This window comes from Glandiceps talaboti, chromosome 18, assembly GCF_964340395.1.
Source record: "Glandiceps talaboti chromosome 18, keGlaTala1.1, whole genome shotgun sequence".
Lineage (NCBI taxonomy): Eukaryota > Metazoa > Hemichordata > Enteropneusta > Spengelidae > Glandiceps > Glandiceps talaboti.
Window position 1 is genome coordinate 15,262,932 of NC_135566.1, and position 19,789 is coordinate 15,282,720.

The following is a 19,789-nucleotide window of genomic DNA, read 5'->3' on the forward strand; positions in this document are numbered from 1 at the left end:
AAATTGGACTGTCAGCAAAATTCTAACTTATTGTCTACACTACGACCATATTATGCTCTCATTAATATATTCTGTGACAATGTAATGCGATTATTTTTACGCTCATTGATAACAATATGTCAATGCCTAGTTTTCTCGTCAATCAACCGATTATAGCCAGGATTAAAACTATTTGTCCAGTAACTCAATTTTATAAATTAATTTGATTTATTTTGTAGACAAGGGACGAAATTGCCGAAAGAAAAAAAATACTGACCCGTGACATATGTATTTGTTCTGATTTAAAGAATGTTATCAGGGTTATATATTGGTGGGTGTGATTCAGAGTTCCATCACGAAATACAAAGGGAATGCCCTGGGCAATTTTCCATATTTCAGGTTTCATTGACAAGCTTTTACAGATGTGTGATATGTTTGATTCAGTCAAATAAAAGGGGATTGTAAGGAAGTATTCAGAATACAGACGCCGTCTATGCCATTCGGAAGTGTTGGGCACAACTTATTTCACAGCCTTGGGAAATAGGAACGGGTATTAACGACTGTTTAGGCCTGCCAAATTCAACCAGACAGTTTGTGTAGAAATCATTCTAACACTTTTGTGGACGAACTATTTAAGATGAGCTATTTATTAAAGTAACTTCTCACATCTCACCTGAATTGTCTGGAGGACATAATTCATTTAAAAAACCACATGGTGGTGTGTCTGCTGGTGGATTTTGTTGACCTCCTCCCCACAAGGGATCGTGATATGTTATCACTTCCTGAAATCGACATTACATAGGTAAATTATATTTCTGAAAAATGCCATCTCCCTACTTGGAGTTGTACAAGGCATATGAATCTGCAAAATTGACTGTAATTTTAGGCGATACGGATGCTGTATTTGTATCGCTGTTGTACCACGCAAAATTACAGCTCGTAACCCCGGCTCGCAACAAACAGTATGAAATGTACAAATTATTTTGCAGAGACTTGATTCGGTTACTCTCAAACAAAATATAGTCATACTAGTATCAAGAATGTAACATATTACAAAGATTAGTTTAATAACGTGGGTTTTTATATAGCGCTCTATTTCCCACTCTGTGTTCAAAGCGCTTTACAAATATTACCCCCTGGCACGGATCTATAGCGGCACAGCGGCCCTTTATACTTCCTGAACTCCTTGGGGAGCATCCAACCCTACCCTATTTTCGTAAGCATCCACCGCCACTTCCATAATGATTTCAAAATAACCGCTCGGTCTTAAATCGTTGACCCAGTACGTTGGCTCACGTTCAGCGTAAGGATCCATAACTACTTCACCAGACATACCTGTGATGACATTGAAAATCTCTTAGTACATCAGGTGCAGTCAACGAAGCTGTTCTTGCAAAAAGCTGTTCGTACTCAATTTTTCAGTGGGTGTTTTCGATCGGTAGCGAGAGGGGAGCAAACAACGAAGAAATGTGATGGGGAAGTCTTGATACAGAGGGAGGAGAAAACATGGAATTATGGGTGGACGGACGCACACTGTGTACGTCAAAATGAAATGTTGGTATAGTGGATAGCACAAAATTCTTCCTGGTTGGAGTAGGTAAATCCTTCTCAATATTAGGTGGGGAGTGGGCTGTCGGGCAAGTTGAAATCCAGTGGTAGGGAGGGGGGCAGATATCCTTAATTTTAATTTTAAGTCTGTAAATACGCATTAAGTGAAGTGAGTAAAGTGATTAATTAACAGATACGGATTCGAAAACTCAATATACAACAAACACAGGGTAACTGTCTTTACTTTTGTCTTAGAATGCAATTTCTTTATATATAAAAAATCTCCTTAAAAACCATATATCCAGTGCAGTTGATAAATTATATTACATAATACACTTTTAATATTACGACTCAGCGTCACGAATCATTTTGGGAGATTGATTGATTGGTTCATTCTCAAATGACGTCTCATTTTTATGATGCTATGAATAACACAGGCAGCTGTATAGTTGCTGGATGCACCATTTTGATTTACCATTTATAGATTATTTCACTAAAATATCATAAGACCGTTTTATCAGAGAACTGAATGTACTACTGGTGGGTGTGTAAGTAGAACTGTCAGCGGGAATAATCACTCAAACTCCCTCTTTGCCTAGCGCCTGTAAGCCATATCGCTCACACACAATTGTTGCCACGGTACTTTTATCCCAGACGAGAAACATTACGAATTATCACAGTTTGAAATTTGGGTAAATGACCACGTATGTGTATGCGCATGTCCATTGTAATTTAGCATCTTAAGGCATGCGTTGTTGTATTTCCTGTAGTTACGATGTAAAGTTTATAAGGTGCACTGAGACTTTTTTGCTTGTCAAGAAACCAGATTTATAATCTACTGATGCAAAACGAGAACTCTGAAATAATTGAAGCCATTTGTATCTTACCTTGAAATGTCTGACCCTTCATGTTTTCAAACATTAATGAGCCATTACGTTGGTCTCCTCCCATTTCCAACGTCTTGTTGACCGCCAATGCATACAAGTATAACGCATCGTAAAGAAATGGAGAGTACAGACTTCCCTAAAAAGCAAGTCGACAGTTCATTATATAGTCAAGGTACAGGCGTAGACAACAAATCAAATCTGTTCGGCTAAGCCTTGCTGCTGTTCGTGCGAAAAAAGCTGTTCGTATACGTTTTTTCATTGGATATTGTTATTATAATTTTCAGTGTGGAGGAAAAACAGTCAGTATTTCAGTGGGTAAAACTTATATTTCAGCAGACTGTCTGGACAGGGGAAATGGATAAAGGTACCGGCAATGCTGAATGAGGAGTGAGGGCAATTGGGAATATTGAAATGTGGGGAAAGGGAAACAAATTGAGACGGACACAGATATTTTTGGTGGTGGGCAGTGGGTATGCACATGCGGATCACAGCGGGAGGGCAGTTGTGATATGTTGCAATGGGAAGGTACATACTAACCACTTTCACGTTCCCCTTTATTCACCAATAAACCCCCAAACTGTGTCAACATAGTCGATTAACATTTGTTTCGCTTTTTCAAAAGAATTAAGAAATTTGATTCATTAGCTGCACCTGGTTAAGGTTAAGAAAATAAACGATGGTACTACATATTATAGTACATTATATCATACCATGATGCGGTGGTCACCATGCAATCGCTCCACAAGAGGGCCCAAAATCAGTAACACATTCTATAGTCGCATGTTTGCTTTTGAAGGGAACATCTTACAAAAATGAGCTGCATATTGTATGTTTACAGGGAGTGTAATTTTCATTTACGAAGATAGTGCTAAGCCATTACGGGGGGGGGGGGCTTGTACCTTTGTTGCCTTGCCTTAGGGGAAAACCGATTTAGGAACGCATTTAGGATCTTTGAATATTTGTTTAAATTGATATCCTAAAGTCTTTAGCTAGTTTTGTCAGCATAAACTGATAAGAAAGTAGTTGTTGACAAACAATGCGAAATGCATTACTTTTGCGAAAGCAGTTATAAAGTTATGAAACCTATATTGGCGATCACAAGTAAATAATATTTTGATAAGTCCATATACAGACAAATCCTTGATGATGGTTACAGTATTTTTATCACTTCGCACAGAGATGTTTTTTCGTACAAACCATACGACAATGTACTTTATAGTCGTATATAGTATATAGTATATAGTGTATAGTGTATAGTATATGGAAAGTTAAAAATCTAGATATATTAAAAAGTAATGACAGATTTCTCACCACGCCATCGTCTGGAATTGTAAAATTGTATGGGTTGTATCTTGACATTGCAAGTACATCGGCACGAAAGTCGTCTGCTTCTTCTCCCCTTAAAGTGGCATAACTAACCTGAACAAAGAAAACAAAAGAAAACAGCACACCTATGAAAACAGCCTTAGACCAGGGTATAGTTTCTATAGTGGTCCGATATAAAACGTATAGCATTGTATTCCAAGAACTTCGCACTCACATACCATTTGATTCCAAGGAATGACTACCACTATCACATTGTCACGAGTGCAAACTATACACAATTTTCAGCACAACCCCAATTTCAGCAATTGTTTAAAAGTGGCATCTTAAAATAAGATCAAGGAACTCACAATTAAGACTTTCTCGTATGCTTCCCTGGCATCTTCATCGCGCTCATCTCCAGCTAACCATGGTTGCATTTCGCTAGATTCCTGTATCATTCTGGGAATGATAAAAACGTATTCTTCGTTTGTCATCTCAAGGTCATGGGCCTTCAACATGAAACGACGTTCATCTGACTTTCTTGGGCAAAATATGATAACTGAGAATAAAAAGAAGTGTGTCAGTGTACAGGCACACCAGTAAAGTCTCAGAAAGTAAATACTTGCGTTAGGATTCAATAAAGAGCGATGATGTATTGCACTATCGAATTAAGATAAATGTCAGTGACATGGCTGCAATTAAAGGTCTAAATAGCGTGTCCCAATACTTTCACGCCGTCGAAACAATATCCATAAATTGTGTTCGATAGAACAAATTGTTTCTACATGTGACAACGCATCAAGTACAGACGTCTCCCAAATGGCTCTGATCAGGATAATAGCTACTCACTTAGATATTTGTCAAGTTTGACGATTATGTTTGCATGACTCAATCATATTCCAGAGCTTATATTTTTTTGTAAACTTTCTTAAAGACAAACTATCGCGTTATAATGTATGGAGGCATTCCTTTAACAGATTTTAACCAGCAGTGGCGAAAGCTATGTAGTACATACAACCAAAGATCGTCAGATATAGGAAACCAAAGGTAACATATATAACGTAAAGGTAACGTAATATATGGAAAGAGATACATCAACAAAACAAAATTCTTCACTCAAAAAGTTCGAACATTAAAATTTATATATGGCAGTAAAAGAGCCCCCCCCCCCCCAATTCTGTTGTTACAGTACTAACAAGTGGCCCTCCCTCAGTGTCCTTTTTTTCTATGAAAACATAACTCTACCCTTTTCAAATGTTTTAAACACAGGGTTTAACATTGCCTCCCTTTGACGTAGTGGTTAGAGCTCAGGACTAGCTGTCAATTGGTCATGGGTTCGAATCCTACTAGAGACGACATATGTCTGTGAACGACCTAAAACCCAGGATGAGTGTTCTACAGACTCGGTGGGTTGTTTGTATCACTCAGCCCTGTTTCACTCACAAGACGGGTGCGAATTTGGAATTTCGGGACGCAAGCAGTCAAGACATGTGCAATTACTCATAGATCCCGCAGTTGCTGTGTGTTGGACCTGGATGACTCCGGGATAGCCTGGGAACTGAATGGTAAAGCCCTCACAGTTTCACAGTGGCATAAAATGAGCCCTGTCACGTAGTCCCAAACCTTCAATGGACTTCTGTAGAAAGTGTTATTGTGTTTATGTGCACATTCGGCTGCTTAAAAAAGGGTATCACTTGGAGCAATTCCCAACACATTGAAAAATTAATTAAACAACAAACAAACAGTGGTTTAAATGTCTGCTGTCAGACAGAATTAATGGTAGACACTTGATCCCAGCACTGTCGCCACGTTGATAGTGACAGTTGCTTCCTACCTACTACTGCCAGAACAGTGAATGTTGTCTAAATGCATTAATCAATACATGTGTTTGGAACTAATTGACTGAAGGCCGGCACTCCCAAAGACTAGATGGGCATACATAGGTTAAAATCCACATTCCACCACACTATCCCCTATATTTTACCGCACTTTTCCCTTTTTAGTCCTGTAAGGCCCACTGCTCTCCTGACACCACCACAACTAACAATTCATTCACTGCATGATTGTCAGCAGCGATTTGACTGATATGTTCAACGGCGGTAGCGATGGGATGTGGCGGCAGCGGGCTTTGGAACCAGTAGCAGCGGGATGCCAAAATCTCTCTCAAAGTTAGATAATACAATGATACAAAGTAAAATATGACCTTTTTGTAATTCCATTTTCGACAATATGACCCTTTCCGAGAACTGATTTATAAAAATTGAACCCCCCCTCCCAGCTAATTCCCCCGGGGTAGCCATTGTAATTACTGAAAGTTCCCTAGGACAAAGTAACTGACAAAAAAACATAAAGAGAATGTAAAAGTGTACGTAATAAGTATGTCCACAAACAACTAACACGATAGTTATCTGTGGCATGTCTTACTTCTTCCAAGTCGCTTGACCTTTGTCCAAATAAGTACTATTTCTTCGTCAGAAATATCATCAGGATATGTCTGGAAATCAGCAACAATGATTTCGTTGTCTCGGAAAATATCATAAGCAGCCTGTGTAGGCGATGTACAAGTTACAGCATTGCCTGCTCTTATTATAACCTGTAGTAAAAAAACCAAAGAAGGATGAAAACTAAACAATGTGACAGACATGAAAACGAAATAATGACAGACAGACAGACAGACAGACAGACAGACAGACAGACAATTTGAATATATAGCCAAAACAAATTATGTTATCACAACGTTAGTGACGTGTGATAAAATCGTTCCATTTAGTTTCACCGCAGCTGTTGATATAAATCTATCCGCTATCTACACATAACGTTTGTATTTCTTGCATCTTGAAATGTTTTCAAGCAAATATTAAGTTTCTTTCATAGAATGAAAAATTAATGACAAACAATAAGGTATCGATTATTAATAACATCCAATAAAAAAGAATAGCTGTTGTGTTTTTTACATGTAAATGGTCACAACGTACCGCTCTGTTCCACCCAAAGAACCGGAAAAGGTCCAAAAATATCGGTCCAATCTTTGTGAAAGATCCCAGCGTACGTCCAAGTGTTGTATATATAGATTTGTCAGCAAGTTCGTTTGATGTTGCTACCCACGTTATGTGTGGTAGATTCCACTCTGACGTCAAAAGACCAAGCGGTAATGTACCTTCCACCGAGAAAAAAAACACGGTCAAGTAATATATAAATGAAAGAAAATGTACAGGAAAATACCAAGATACTTGCAATTTGTATTGTATTTGCGATAGTTTGGATTGTTCAGATTCCTCTGGCTTCCGGTGGAGAGTCTGGGGAATGTAACATCAGTGACTTGATCTTAAGATGCCGGTTTCTATGGATGGACTGAAAATGGGTTTTAATTTTCATTTTCATCAACTCTGTATATATTTCATGGAAATCATAATATAAGTTTATTGGAAATAGTTTTTGTTAGAAGATTAACCAAAACACCAAAATATACTGAGTTGCAAAAAGTGTCTTTTTAGGGAGTTTCAGTAATTACAGGGGGGGGGGGGGCCTTAGGAAATCAAACACTTTTTATTTAAATCGCGACCCTCCCCTGATCCCCTTTTCTAAAACGTGACACTCCCTCAATTTCCTTTCTCGAAAACATGATCCTCACTCTGTTAACATTTTTTTCATAGGTTAATGTGCTGCCAGGTGTGAAAAGGCAACGAATGGCTTGTAGAGGAAGTTAAAAAAAACAGGAACATTTAAGCCACAAATCAGAGAGAACTATGGGTAAAACATTTCACAGCTTGGTAGGTCACAACCGCTTTCCACTCAGGACACACAGACGGAAGTGAGCAGCGCCCACCTTACCAACATATACAACGTTGTGGAATTCTTACCACTAGAACAAGGTGGTCCAAGCATGACGTCGATATTTTCTTTATAATAGAGTTCAACACCTTCACGAAGCGCTTCTCTTTCTGAACAACCTTCCCGCCAAATAACGCTGAAATGAAATAAATGACATCTCTGATTGCCATGATATTTCATTCAAGGCATGTAATTATAAGTATAAACTGTCTTTACGAGTACCGCCTAATCGCGCACGCACGCACGCACACACACACACACACACACACACACACACACACACACACACACACACACGCACGCACACGCACACACGCACACACACACACACACACACACACACACACACACACATTTGTGAGCTGCGCCGTATGGTGTTATACTTTGGTACATAAAACCTGTTATTAATTGAGAAAAAATTCAGTTGAGCTTGCTATGAAAAAGCCTTTATTGAATTGACATTTTGATTTTGTAAGCCATACTACACAACCGATCTTGTTCGCACGGGTGACTGTGGTGAGTCAATCCACCCATATTGAAAGAGCTATTACTTATTGAATAATAATAGCATAATGATTCATAACAGTTTCAATGCGTCAAGAACTAATTAAAGATTAACCTGCACCTAAATCATTCTATATAGCAAAATTCCCCTGTGAATAATGGCACACAAAATCACGTTTATGTTTTTGATATAACTTGAAGTCAACATTTACAGATCATTATACAATGTCCAAGCAATCATGGGGCAATGTTGTTTTAAAAAGAAAATCTTGTGGATGTGTGAACAATTATTGCTCTACATTGTCACGCCTTTGTACTATTGGGATTGTCGTATCAGCGCATGATAGTGAATGAACACATGCCACAAGATGTCGTCGTGGTACCGTACTGACACAACTGCCTTCATTAGCTCTAAGTTACCGTAAATTATAGCAAGATGTCGACATTTTTACTCATGGATATTTTGCTGAGATGAGCAAGTGCACTTGCCGAGTAGAAAAAAAAATATTCCTTATATCTCTAATGCACGGACAAAAGTAAAGGAGCCAATAAACATTGTGTAAGGTTTTCATGATTATTGTAAAATGCTATTTTGCATGGTATAACCTCAGACTACCAAAATCTCTTTCGTGTATTGCAATCGTATGGTGGCTGAATGTGTAACATTTGTTCTTGCGCTACAATCTCAAATGGCGAGTCATTTAAGACTGTACATGTGAAAGTATGCTTTGTGGGTGTGATGAAGTAGAGGGAACGTGACTAGTAAGGAGAATTCTAATACAACGGTCATGGATGTTCCTTATAGTGCGTACATCAACGTATGCAGCAATAACAGTATCGTGTAGTTATTATCAGATCAGTTGTTGATGTGAACTACCATCATTTTTATTATGGTTATTAATCATAATGGCTTTGTTTGATCATTTCATTTTTGTTGCAATGTTTGTGCCACTAAAATAACAGCATGTTGATGCGTTGAGTGTGAAATCGTGATTTTGTGATAAGTCACTATACTTAACATTTCGCAAATGACACCAAACCCATTTTTTCCACGCTTGGATACATTCAGTAGCATACGATCATGGTAAAATGGGAACTGTTTTCGATTGTTATATGCACGTTTTTAGCCAAATGAGTTACATTTATCTGAGCCCATTAGATTTACAAGACACAAAATACAAGAAAACTTTAGTATCTCTCGCAAGAGAAATTATGGTGACGCGGTTTCCAACATTAAATATTAAAATAAACATTACAGGAAAGTAAATATAAAAGAATACATACTAATAATATTTTAGAAGCAGCTAAAAATCCAGAATACACAATTAAATACACACAATACAGAAAACATAAATGCCATTAAAATCTGCCGAAAATGAATTTGGTATTCAAAATTCAGTTCAGATATTGATTTGTGTTTTACACATAACAGAATATCTAGATATAGATAGATGTTTAATACTTTTAGAGAGCCTCAAAAGTCAAATAATTTTAAATGGAAAACTTAAAAAAATAACAAACAATACTGTCGTGAAAGACATTTACCAATAAGGCGTTGTAGTCACCACTTTCAGAATGTGTATAGACTTAAACTGTATAAATATAGGAAGCTACCTTCAAGTTGTATCAGTTTCCATTACCGAATAAAACCTTTCAGGTAAACTTGCAAAGGTGACAGAGAGGGAAGTTATTTTTGAAAAATTAAACAGACGACGATTAAAAAGGATTACTAAAAGACATGCTTCGCATTTCATTGTAAACATTATTCTGGGAACGTGATTGCACATATAAAGTAATGTCGGCTCTTATATCGCACTGATAGATCTTCTATTTGGAGTTTGCCTTTCGTAATTAGAGCTCTATGGGGATTGTTACGCATTCAAGTGACCCGACCCACATCACTTCAAATGACAATTTGATCAGCATGTTAGTCAACCTGTGAACACTTGAGGAATTGAACACGCAATGTCAACAAAAGGTCTGTTCGATTTATAATGGTGTCCAAATTAGACTAAGAAGGAAAATCGTGGTTTCTTTTTTTTTCATTATTTCAGAACTTTTTATTACAAACCTGTATATTAAAAAGCTACAATCTTTGTTTTGAGATACTATTCCTTTACTGTAACATTGATTTTACCTAAAAGGCTTACGTTTCTCCCTTTACTGCATCATTTTAGCAAAATAGATTGAACATACAATGTAACGAAGACTAATGTTTTGGAATACGTTACGATAAACATACATTTTTGAACAAGGTAATTCCCAAAAGACTGTCACCTTTTTCCACATATCGTTGCCACATTGCCATTCTTATCTATCAACTGGTGAAGTTGTCTCTTTTTCAGATTGCGTGTACATAAATGTTCTACAGCTTTGTATTGAATTGATTGATTATAGTAATTGTAATAGGCAAACTAAATTTAATGGTATCTGTTAGACTTTGTCACGGTATGTTTCAAATGGCACGAGATTGAATTACATTTGCTTCTTTGTAAACAGATATTCATATAAACAATAATAAGTGACAAGTGATAAACCATCATGTCGCCGAGAAAGAGTACGCCTATCTCGCTTAGAATCTGGATTCAACCGAATATGACGTCATCGTAACTTACTTGGATGTCCATATTACTACGATTTTGGCCTTGACGATTCCATGTTAACATTTGTCATGGCCCTTGAAATGTAAGCTTCAACCATGAGCAGTTCTGTACAAGAAGAATTGTAACAAAGTGTGAGAAACCGAAAGCATACAAGACAGTCCATTAAATTCTATTATCAATGCCAAAGCCCTGCAGCCATGTCAATAGCAATGACGGATCCTATACAAAGTTGCTGAAAACGACTACACAGGTTCTCAGCATTCAGCTCTCAGTCATTGACGTCATATCCGAAGGCCATCAGGATCTATTAGTAGTTCTTTCTTTCGAAACTTGAGGTTTATAGCATGAATTTATATAAAGCCTAAATGATCTGTGTTTTAACTGTACGAGTCAGTGGAGTAAAGTCTGTATTTCAAAGTTCGCCAACTGTTTTTGAAAAACCTTCTAATCCTCCTAGGATTAAATTTACCCCAGTGAACATTTTATTAACAAATAAAGAAATTATATTTAGTCCATAAACCGTTGTAATATCAATATTTGTATATATACATTGCTATTCTCTGAAAGTACGGTAACTCTGGTGCAGTTTTAGTTTTCTCGATGTTAATCTGAAATTTATGATGGATATATCAACTAACAAATCGAATTTAAATGGACAAGTCACATGTAGTTCTATATACATGCTACCCCATTCCTTGTTGCCATGCATACTGCTATTCTAGTATGTCTTTGTCAGTACCTTTCCATGCCTTTAAACCAACAAGTTTTGAGACGGAAAACTAAAACAATCGATACATTTATGCAAAACATAGACTGTTGAAACACGTGCAAAATGGTCAAAACAAAATTCACTATGTATATGTTATCTTATTATAGCAATTATTCAATCGACAGTATTAGTATATTTTTATGAGAAAGTTTAAGTATACACACCAGTAAAATGTCTCATTTGCTAATTTTGTAATTTCATACAGAACCGTTCATTTTCCAAATAAGGGAATCATGTGTATGTGTTTTTGTGTGAAAGAGACATGAGGACGACATGAGTGGGTGTGCTATAGAGTGAGAACGTATAAGAGATTGCAGTTATTGAATGTAACATATTACAAAACATTGATTTTGACGTTGTCTTTATCATAGGAACTACATGAAGATATGTTTCATAACTCACTTTAAGTGCTCTTTGCCTGATGACGTCAGGGTCTGCTGACCTTTACTAAAGATGACCGCAACCCATTAGAAAGAGACTTCCAAGAACAATCAAGAGTGACGGATTCATACCTTGATTTTGAGAGTATATGTATTGTGTATTATTCAGACATGATGAAGTAAATATTAAACCAGATGGCATATACAGCTCGCGAAATAACACCAGTGCATTTCCTTAGTCGTGGCAATATGGTATGAGACAAGGTTCATGCAAAGAGACATACAATGTAATTAGTGTCGGCAACGTGTCAAAGCATAAACCCGCACGATCCCATATCCAAATACAACAAAGAAAGTAAGCTGTGCAGGAACAAAAGTTTACATCTGGTTATATACAAACTGATTCAGAAAATGTAAATGAAGAGTCGGTCTGGGCTCAACGAGTTGTGGAATAACGAAGTTGCAATAAATTGATGGTGTATGGTATTTCCTGTTCTTGAAATGAAAATGGCTGTCATCAGAATCTCGCAACATCAAAATTTAGTTAGAGAATTAAGTATGGGGAAAATAAGTGTTTTTTAAAAAAGAAAAAACAATAGCTTGAACGGACACAAGCTGATTGAGTTTATAGGTGTTTTAGACATAGTTTGAACTTCATATTTAAAGGTACTCGTAGCATTATTGCACCTACTGAAAACACGCCTAACCCCACGTGCAAGTAACCGAACTCAAACCTGATGTTAAGATGTAACTTATAAACAATTCGCTGACGTAAGTTAGTATACATATCAAAACAATTTCAGGAAATTCCTATGCAATCAACTGTTCTAACAATGTCAAAAGACAGTCGTAATGTTGTAGAAGGCATGCATCGTCAACGACATAATACTTGAATGTCGTTTTAATTATTTTATTTAAGTATTTTCACTTGAGTAAAAAGCTTACAAACTGAGCTTGTGCCACTTTAAGATACATGCTTTCTAATACACGTAGTTGACTTACAAGTACTGTCTGATATTCTAGGAGACATTGTATATTCACGAATCCAATTTATCGCTAAAACATTTTCTTCCATTGACATGTTGAAAAGTAACTCAACGCGACATATACTTTAACTGCGAGCTCAGACTGTCGTCAATTTTCTTACCAAAATGAATATAAATCCCCTTTTTAATATGATTATTATGAGAAATATGGATTATCTTGTTTGAGTCTTTGCGAAAGTGACATCATTTGAGATTTAATTGAGGTAGTCATCTAAGTATATGTAGAGTAACTTGGCATCCAATGAAAGTGCCATTGGAAACATTCGATGTGAAAACAGCGCTAAGAGGTTATCACGTTTGCAATTAAGGTAAGTATATATTGTCAGTCTTTTTTGCCATTTCAAGTAGTAGCATTCCATTCCAGAGTTTGCCCAATCACTTATTATACTAATTGCACTTCCTAAGGGTTTTTATAGGCAAGGTTAATATTTGAATGGAGACTCGTGACAAAGGAAGCACTATAGTAAACAATACCTCGCAACAATTTAACTTTCAAATGTACTATCTTTATAGTAGATGGCATAATCTCTCCAGGTCTGATACAATTTTAAGTCTCACATTCCAGAGAATTCTCCTTTAACGCTGTACTAGTTGAAACTGAGATATTTTTTTTCATCAAGTATTCAAATATATATTTACTAATTGATAAGTTACTTATGAAAAGACATTGTATCTGTTACTTAATGGTCAATATTATCCGTAGGTGATTAAGTGACAAACTTGAATCTTAAGCGAAAGCGTTGTTTTGTACCTGTCGTCATGTTGCAACTGTTGTAATGTTCTTTCGATTAGACAACCACAATCTATTCATTGAAAAGTGTTAAAATGGAAATAATCAGGCATTGTATATGTTAATCAGTGGTAGATCGTATCCATTAGTATTGCAATAACAAGTTTAAATCGTGATCACCGTTGAGGGCATTGATTTTTGGGTGTGGACCCAAAAATCAATTTGACTTGATTTAGTATGTATAAAGCTACACAAAATACGTTCACTCATTGTTGTTTCAATACTGTTCAGGGTTTATAAGAAAGTTATTGTATCAAATTAACAAAACCTTTTCACAAAATATGTTTAGTTGCAGCGAGTATAGTATCTGTTTGATTCTCACACATTACGTTAACTGTTTCTTCAATGGGACACATCTAGCAAATAATTGAAATTACACTCGGAGCTTTGTTTAGCCTCCTTTCGGAGATGGTTTCCTGATCGAGTAGACATTATGGTGCCAGATGAGACAACAGGGTGTTAACTTTATGGAAAAAGAAACGTGATTGGTGATTTAAAAATAAAAACAATACGGTGTAGCGCGCAAATCTCTAATACTAAAATGATAGTTTTGTGTCAGGTTGTCTCTAAATGAAAGTAATAGCCTGCAAATATATAAGCGGAGGAGTTCGATTCGCTTGACTGTTTTATGTGACACTTATGGAAACCATCACTGTTCATGCTGCTAGCTACGCAATGAATTGATTTGATTATAGCAATGTTTCTCGAGATTTTAACTATTTAAGCGAATTTGGTGCCAAGGCGCATTCTACCATGAAGCATTATTTTATTTTAAGGTTAATTTCAGCTTTTCATATTTACAATTGCTTTGGCCATAAGGGGTATGATGTCTAGGAAGGTTATGAATGCATGGAAAATGATAACTGCCACACGAAGCATCCATGTCACAACATACCTGTATACCGAAGTGCTGTATGCATGCCCATATATTAAAGTACAAAATTCGTTATCCAGTCTTAGTTAAATTTCTTAGTTGCTATTTCCAGAAGCCAAAAATACAACATTAGCGAAATCGATAAAATACAGATAACTAATTTGTGCCTAGGTTGTTTAGAATCTTTACAGTGCTCGGTTAGAATTGCTTATCAGCCTTTCAGAAGGAAATTCTGCAAGTGCATTAATTAGAAAACATAATATGATCATTTGCATTTTGCTTCTACCGATGGAGTAATACACCATAAGAGTTCATCTTATGAACTGTTATTAGAACATGATACTCAGAGTGACCACAACCTTTCTTCAAAGAAAACACAATTCTCTTGACGACAGGATAAAGGTCGCAATTTCATCGGCAACGTTTTGCGTTGAAAGGGGTTAGGACTAGAGCTGTAAGTTGTTGTTTGGTGCCTATGCCGTTATAATAGTTGTTGATGACTTGCAAACAATGCTGTCTTGGAAAACATGTATAAGTTGACTTTAGCATCTCTGGATAGTCACGAATAAGCAATGAAAAGACACTATGTTCGTATACAGGGAGTGATAATAGTGTGTTAAGAGGAAAGGAGGGTATGATTAAAATAGTGCGTGTTTAATGGCAGAGGAAAAATGAAGCAAATCAAGTACCATAAAATCACAGCAGCAAAAGCCTTGTAAAACCGACATGGTGAAAAGACCCGACGTGTTGTTTACTAACCAAAGTAATTACTTTCCTAGTTGTAGACATGCTTGACATTTCGAGGAGTTTTCGAGTGTTACCACTGCTCGTGAAATAATTTATGCCTGTTTTGGTACAGCTAACGGTAATTTCAAAAAATGGGTTGCTGTCTTTGAGGAATTCTAAAAGTTTAACTTTGTGGGTGGTTTTCTAGCTTCATTTCCGATTATAGTTTAGTCTTAACCAGCATAGGAGAAACATTGAAATATACAGATTGGTGTTGATATATATATTTTAGTAACATTATAGATTAGAGCAACGTTTGGCATTAAGGTATCTCTAGTCTTTGCTTGCCAGGGAAACAAAAGTGATGTTTAATACATTATTAGACTTTCTCATAGTATTTTTTCATATTGAATAAATGCTTATCATACCTCATATCCTTGTATGAAAAACACTTAGGCCTAATAAAAACAATTGTGTGTTTCCGGTTACGCTAATGAGAGTATATAGAAGAGCATGTATTGATTATTTCCATCTGCCTGACCAGCAGCACTATGTTATACCATGCCTGAGACAGCGGAGGCAGGGAAAGGGGGGGGGGGTTAAACATCATTTACAATGATGAATAGACGAGACTACAAGGTATAACCTTCTCCTTTCTTTCTACCCTTCGTTCTGATTATAAAAAGGTTAATTATAGTTCCTTTAATGGAGAAATTGTGCCCACTATATCCATTTAGAATTAATTTATATCCATGTCAGACTCTCCAATTTACAATGTCAGGGAAAGTTTAATTACATGTCACTTTGGCCCAAAATACCGACAGTGTTACCTCAATACAGAAATATCAATTCATTTCCTTGAACTACTACAAAATAATGTCAACTTCCATGTTGACATCGGACACGTATGCCTCCTCTTTATTCAATTACATCAGGTAATCAATCTCTACTCAAAACCACTCATATAGCGCTAGCCTAGTAGAATGTCGACATTAGTTGCAAATTGCTTCAAGGTAAAAGAGTAATTCTAGATATTCAAATAACAGAAGAAAGGTATGTTGTTCTATTCCTTAGGATACAAAGATACAAGACGGTGTGTGTCCTGTCTGCAAGAGTTAAGTACTAATATAGTAGAATCTCGTTATCCAGGATGTGATCATTATTAACGTCTTTGGGATGTACGTCAGTCAGTCTTTGCTTTTAGTTAAAACAAATGTATACAAAGGTCGTGCCGAAGGCCTCATCCATTTATATGTATACAAGGTTATGGTTAATTTATTCAACATGTATGTTTTCCTTTTCCTCCGCATTTTGACCTTCCGTAAAATGGAAGGTTTTATTTTAGGGTTGGATAATGTGTATATGTCTGTGTGTGCCTATCTATCTATCTATCTATCTATCTATTTATCTATCTATCTATCTATCTATCTATCTATCTATCTATCTATCTATCTATCTGTCTATCTGTCTGTCTGTCTGTCTGTCTGTCTGTCTGTCTGTCTGTCTGTCTCTGTCTGTCTGTCTGTCTGTCTGTCTGTCTGTCTGTTTGTCTGTCTGTCTGATGTCTATCTATCTATCTATCTATCTATCTATCTATCTATCTATCTATCTATCTATCTAGCTATCTATCTAGCTATCTACCTATCTATCTATCTTCCCATCAACAGCAGTAAATTGCAACCACTTACAGAGGAGTCATAATTGTTTACATCGCCCTTGCTGTATGGTACTCATTGGCAGAGTAAGGCGGTACATGATCAAAAACCAGTCTAGGCAAACTATACGTATATAAAAGACATCTTTAATAATTCGCAATCACACCAAGTTGACGTACACTTGTGGAACCCCTATTTATAATGTAAAATATCCGATATTTTAAAATGTATTCAATTCTGTCAGATTGCCTATTTGATATCTAATTGCAAATAACAGAGTTGTATTCTAAAGTTGGACGAACAAGGGAAATGGGAACATCAAACAGAGTGCCGTAATATTATCGATTGAATGAAAATTGCGTTCGTACAGGTGGATTTGCCTACAACAGTATCAATGAGGAGATTCAAGGAAATTTTTGAGTTATTGAGTTATTCCCAAGTCTTTATGAATTAGCCTTTCCAGCTGGTGATCTCCAATATTATACTAACAAATAATTGAATTGTTTTCTACAACATAGTTGTGAGACAAATTAAATTTATCAATTGGGGTCTGAGTCTCTATCTGAATTAAATTACCACATTTACAATAGCGCTATTCAAAAGTGTATATGCTAGCTAAAACTTTTTTCGAAGCTATCAACATCCAATGAACAGTGTAAATTCACAACTGTACAAATATGGATGAGTAAAAACGTCAGAGAACAATGACAATCATGGCACTACCCTTCCAGTTTAATCTTGCTTTAGTAACTTCTAAAGTATTAATGAATAGCTGTGTTTTCGTGCATTATTTGGATAATCATTAAAGCAGTTTTCCCATATCTTATCTAATATGTGTGTCTTGTGTTACTCCTTCACGGACCTCAGTGGTATTTACCTGTATGGCACTTAACTTATTACTGCAATGTATACCTTTGGGATCACTCAGAAATGTGCATTTCACGCTCGTAGTTAGGAAGAATTATTTGTTGTGAGTATTTGCCATTGTTTAATCCGATTCCTAAAACCTTCACCGATCTACGAACAGGGGATTTCTCTTAAAGGTAAAATCAATGTAAATAACGACAACGTGATAATCACACAATCTATTAAGTCTTGCATTATGTTTTTACTGTGATTATACTTATAAATCAAACTCTAGCGGATAGACAAATTAATCGGAATGTTTATTTACTTATTTGAAATGTACAACAGAAGCTGAAAACACTGAGCATTGCGCTTTTAAATGCATCAGTAAATTTCATCAATGCTTGCAATTGCCCACAAATGAATATCTATGCATTGAAGTTGAAGCGCCACGCGTCATTAATGCTTGTGGAAATTGCCTTGCTATTTTGAAATTTAAATCCCATCCTTATCAGGTCAAACACAAACTAATGATCTCTTGTGGACATAGCAGTTTTATAAAACATGTCTTTTAATTAGCTTTGGACTTTCGTTCGTTGATTTTGGCGATGTCCTCTGAACATACTGAAGAATCTATCTTGTACATCTCGAGACGGAGAAAAAACTAAACTATATTGTAATGTTTTGTGTTGTGGGATTGACTAAACTATATAAATATGAAACAAAGCTCACGTCTCTGAAATAGCGAGTAGCATAGTTTGACAAAATGGTTTGGACTGATAGCCATCTGACAGGCGATTTTAGTTTCCACAAATCCAGAACAGTGAAGGTTTACTATAAATTAAGACAAGCGTCGGTCGTTCGCCGACCTCTTTCCGAACTGTCAGTGTTTTTCTTCACTTGAGCAGCTAGGCTAATTGCTTGTTATTGTACGTCGATTTCATAATTAACATACTGGGCATTCTGTTCATGTGGATGTAATTGAAATATTACTCATTTTTATATTTAAAAAATTGTGCTTCAAAGACGTCAACCTCTAATGTAATAATCATTAAATTGCATTGTATTGCCTAGCTTTACAGTTCATCAGACAATTGAAAGATATAATTTCCATTAGCGATGGTTATTTACAGAAACATCTTCCTTAGCCGTGGGTATCAATAACCTGCACAAATTCACAATCACGTACACGGGCATAAATAATGACTGATAGCATGTATAGCAGGGTACATTGAGACACTGACTGTAAAGCGTTGCAAAAGACACTGTAGTTGAGAACGCAATATTTACATCAAATTGGAACTAACGTAACGCTTGAACGATTTGTAAAGCAGCATTTCAAGCAGACGTTTATCTGTTTGTGTAAAATGCTACATTCTCACGAACTTCCATTAAACTTGTTGATGGCTTATTCACTGCACTTACAATTACATTTACTTTAAAACAGGTATACAGAGTGATCAAATATATACCCATGCTTCTATAAAATTAACCTTACAGAATAAAGCATTCCATAGCTGAATGCATATGAAAACTGTAAACATATACATTGATTGATGTTTATCGCAAATTACCATTACGAAAGTTGGAAGAAGAAGACAATTATGGAGATCGTCATAATAATCAAATTTGTAGCTTTCGTTGCATCATCACCACCATCACCATCACCATCATCATCATCATCATCATCATCATCATACACAATTTGATGAACTGTATAATAGTGTCGGTAAAGCATTTACTTTTTTCAATCAACGTTAACCTTTGAAATATCTTTTTGAATTTCTGTAAAAAATTGAATAACATAATATGTGTGTACTGTTCTTACCTGATAGTGTGGCCGGGAAGGAGATGATCACGTTCAATGGCTTCTAGCGCTCTCAAAACGGCACCATAGTTGAATTTTATACCGAAATAAGAGGAATCTATGGTTGATAGCCATCCTATCTTTAGGACCTTGCCCTCTGTTCCTTCAGCTAGCACAACCATAAGAGATACCATCAGATGAAAGTATGTAATGCGTTGACCGTTGTTTTGACGCGCCAT

The 19,789-nt window shown here is 36.2% G+C and overlaps 1 protein-coding gene across 1 annotated transcript; it reads right to left on the reverse strand.

Annotated features, from left to right (window-relative positions):
* Positions 1-641: 641 nt before the first annotated feature.
* LOC144449735 (receptor-type guanylate cyclase gcy-28-like) lies at positions 642-19,789 on the reverse strand. The gene is made up of 8 exons (XM_078140312.1): positions 19,572-19,789; positions 7,551-7,686; positions 6,144-6,312; positions 4,088-4,278; positions 3,726-3,833; positions 2,415-2,550; positions 1,187-1,314; positions 642-761 (listed from the first exon to the last, which is right to left on the reverse strand). The coding sequence occupies exons 1-8, from the start codon at positions 19,787-19,789 to the stop codon at positions 642-644; spliced, it is 1,206 nt and encodes a 401-aa protein (XP_077996438.1).

Excerpts from the sequence above, each read along its gene's own strand:
- LOC144449735 (XM_078140312.1), bottom strand. The coding sequence starts at position 19,789 with ATGGCGCGTCAAAACAACGGTCAACGCATTACATACTTTCATCTGATG. Across the intron at positions 4,279-6,143 it reads GGTCAAGCGACTTGGAAGAA|TTATCATATTTTGCCCAAGA; the intron begins GTAAGACATGCC and ends TTTTATTCTCAG. Across the intron at positions 2,551-3,725 it reads CAATTCCAGACGATGGCGTG|GGAAGTCTGTACTCTCCATT; the intron begins GTGAGAAATCTG and ends CTTGCTTTTTAG.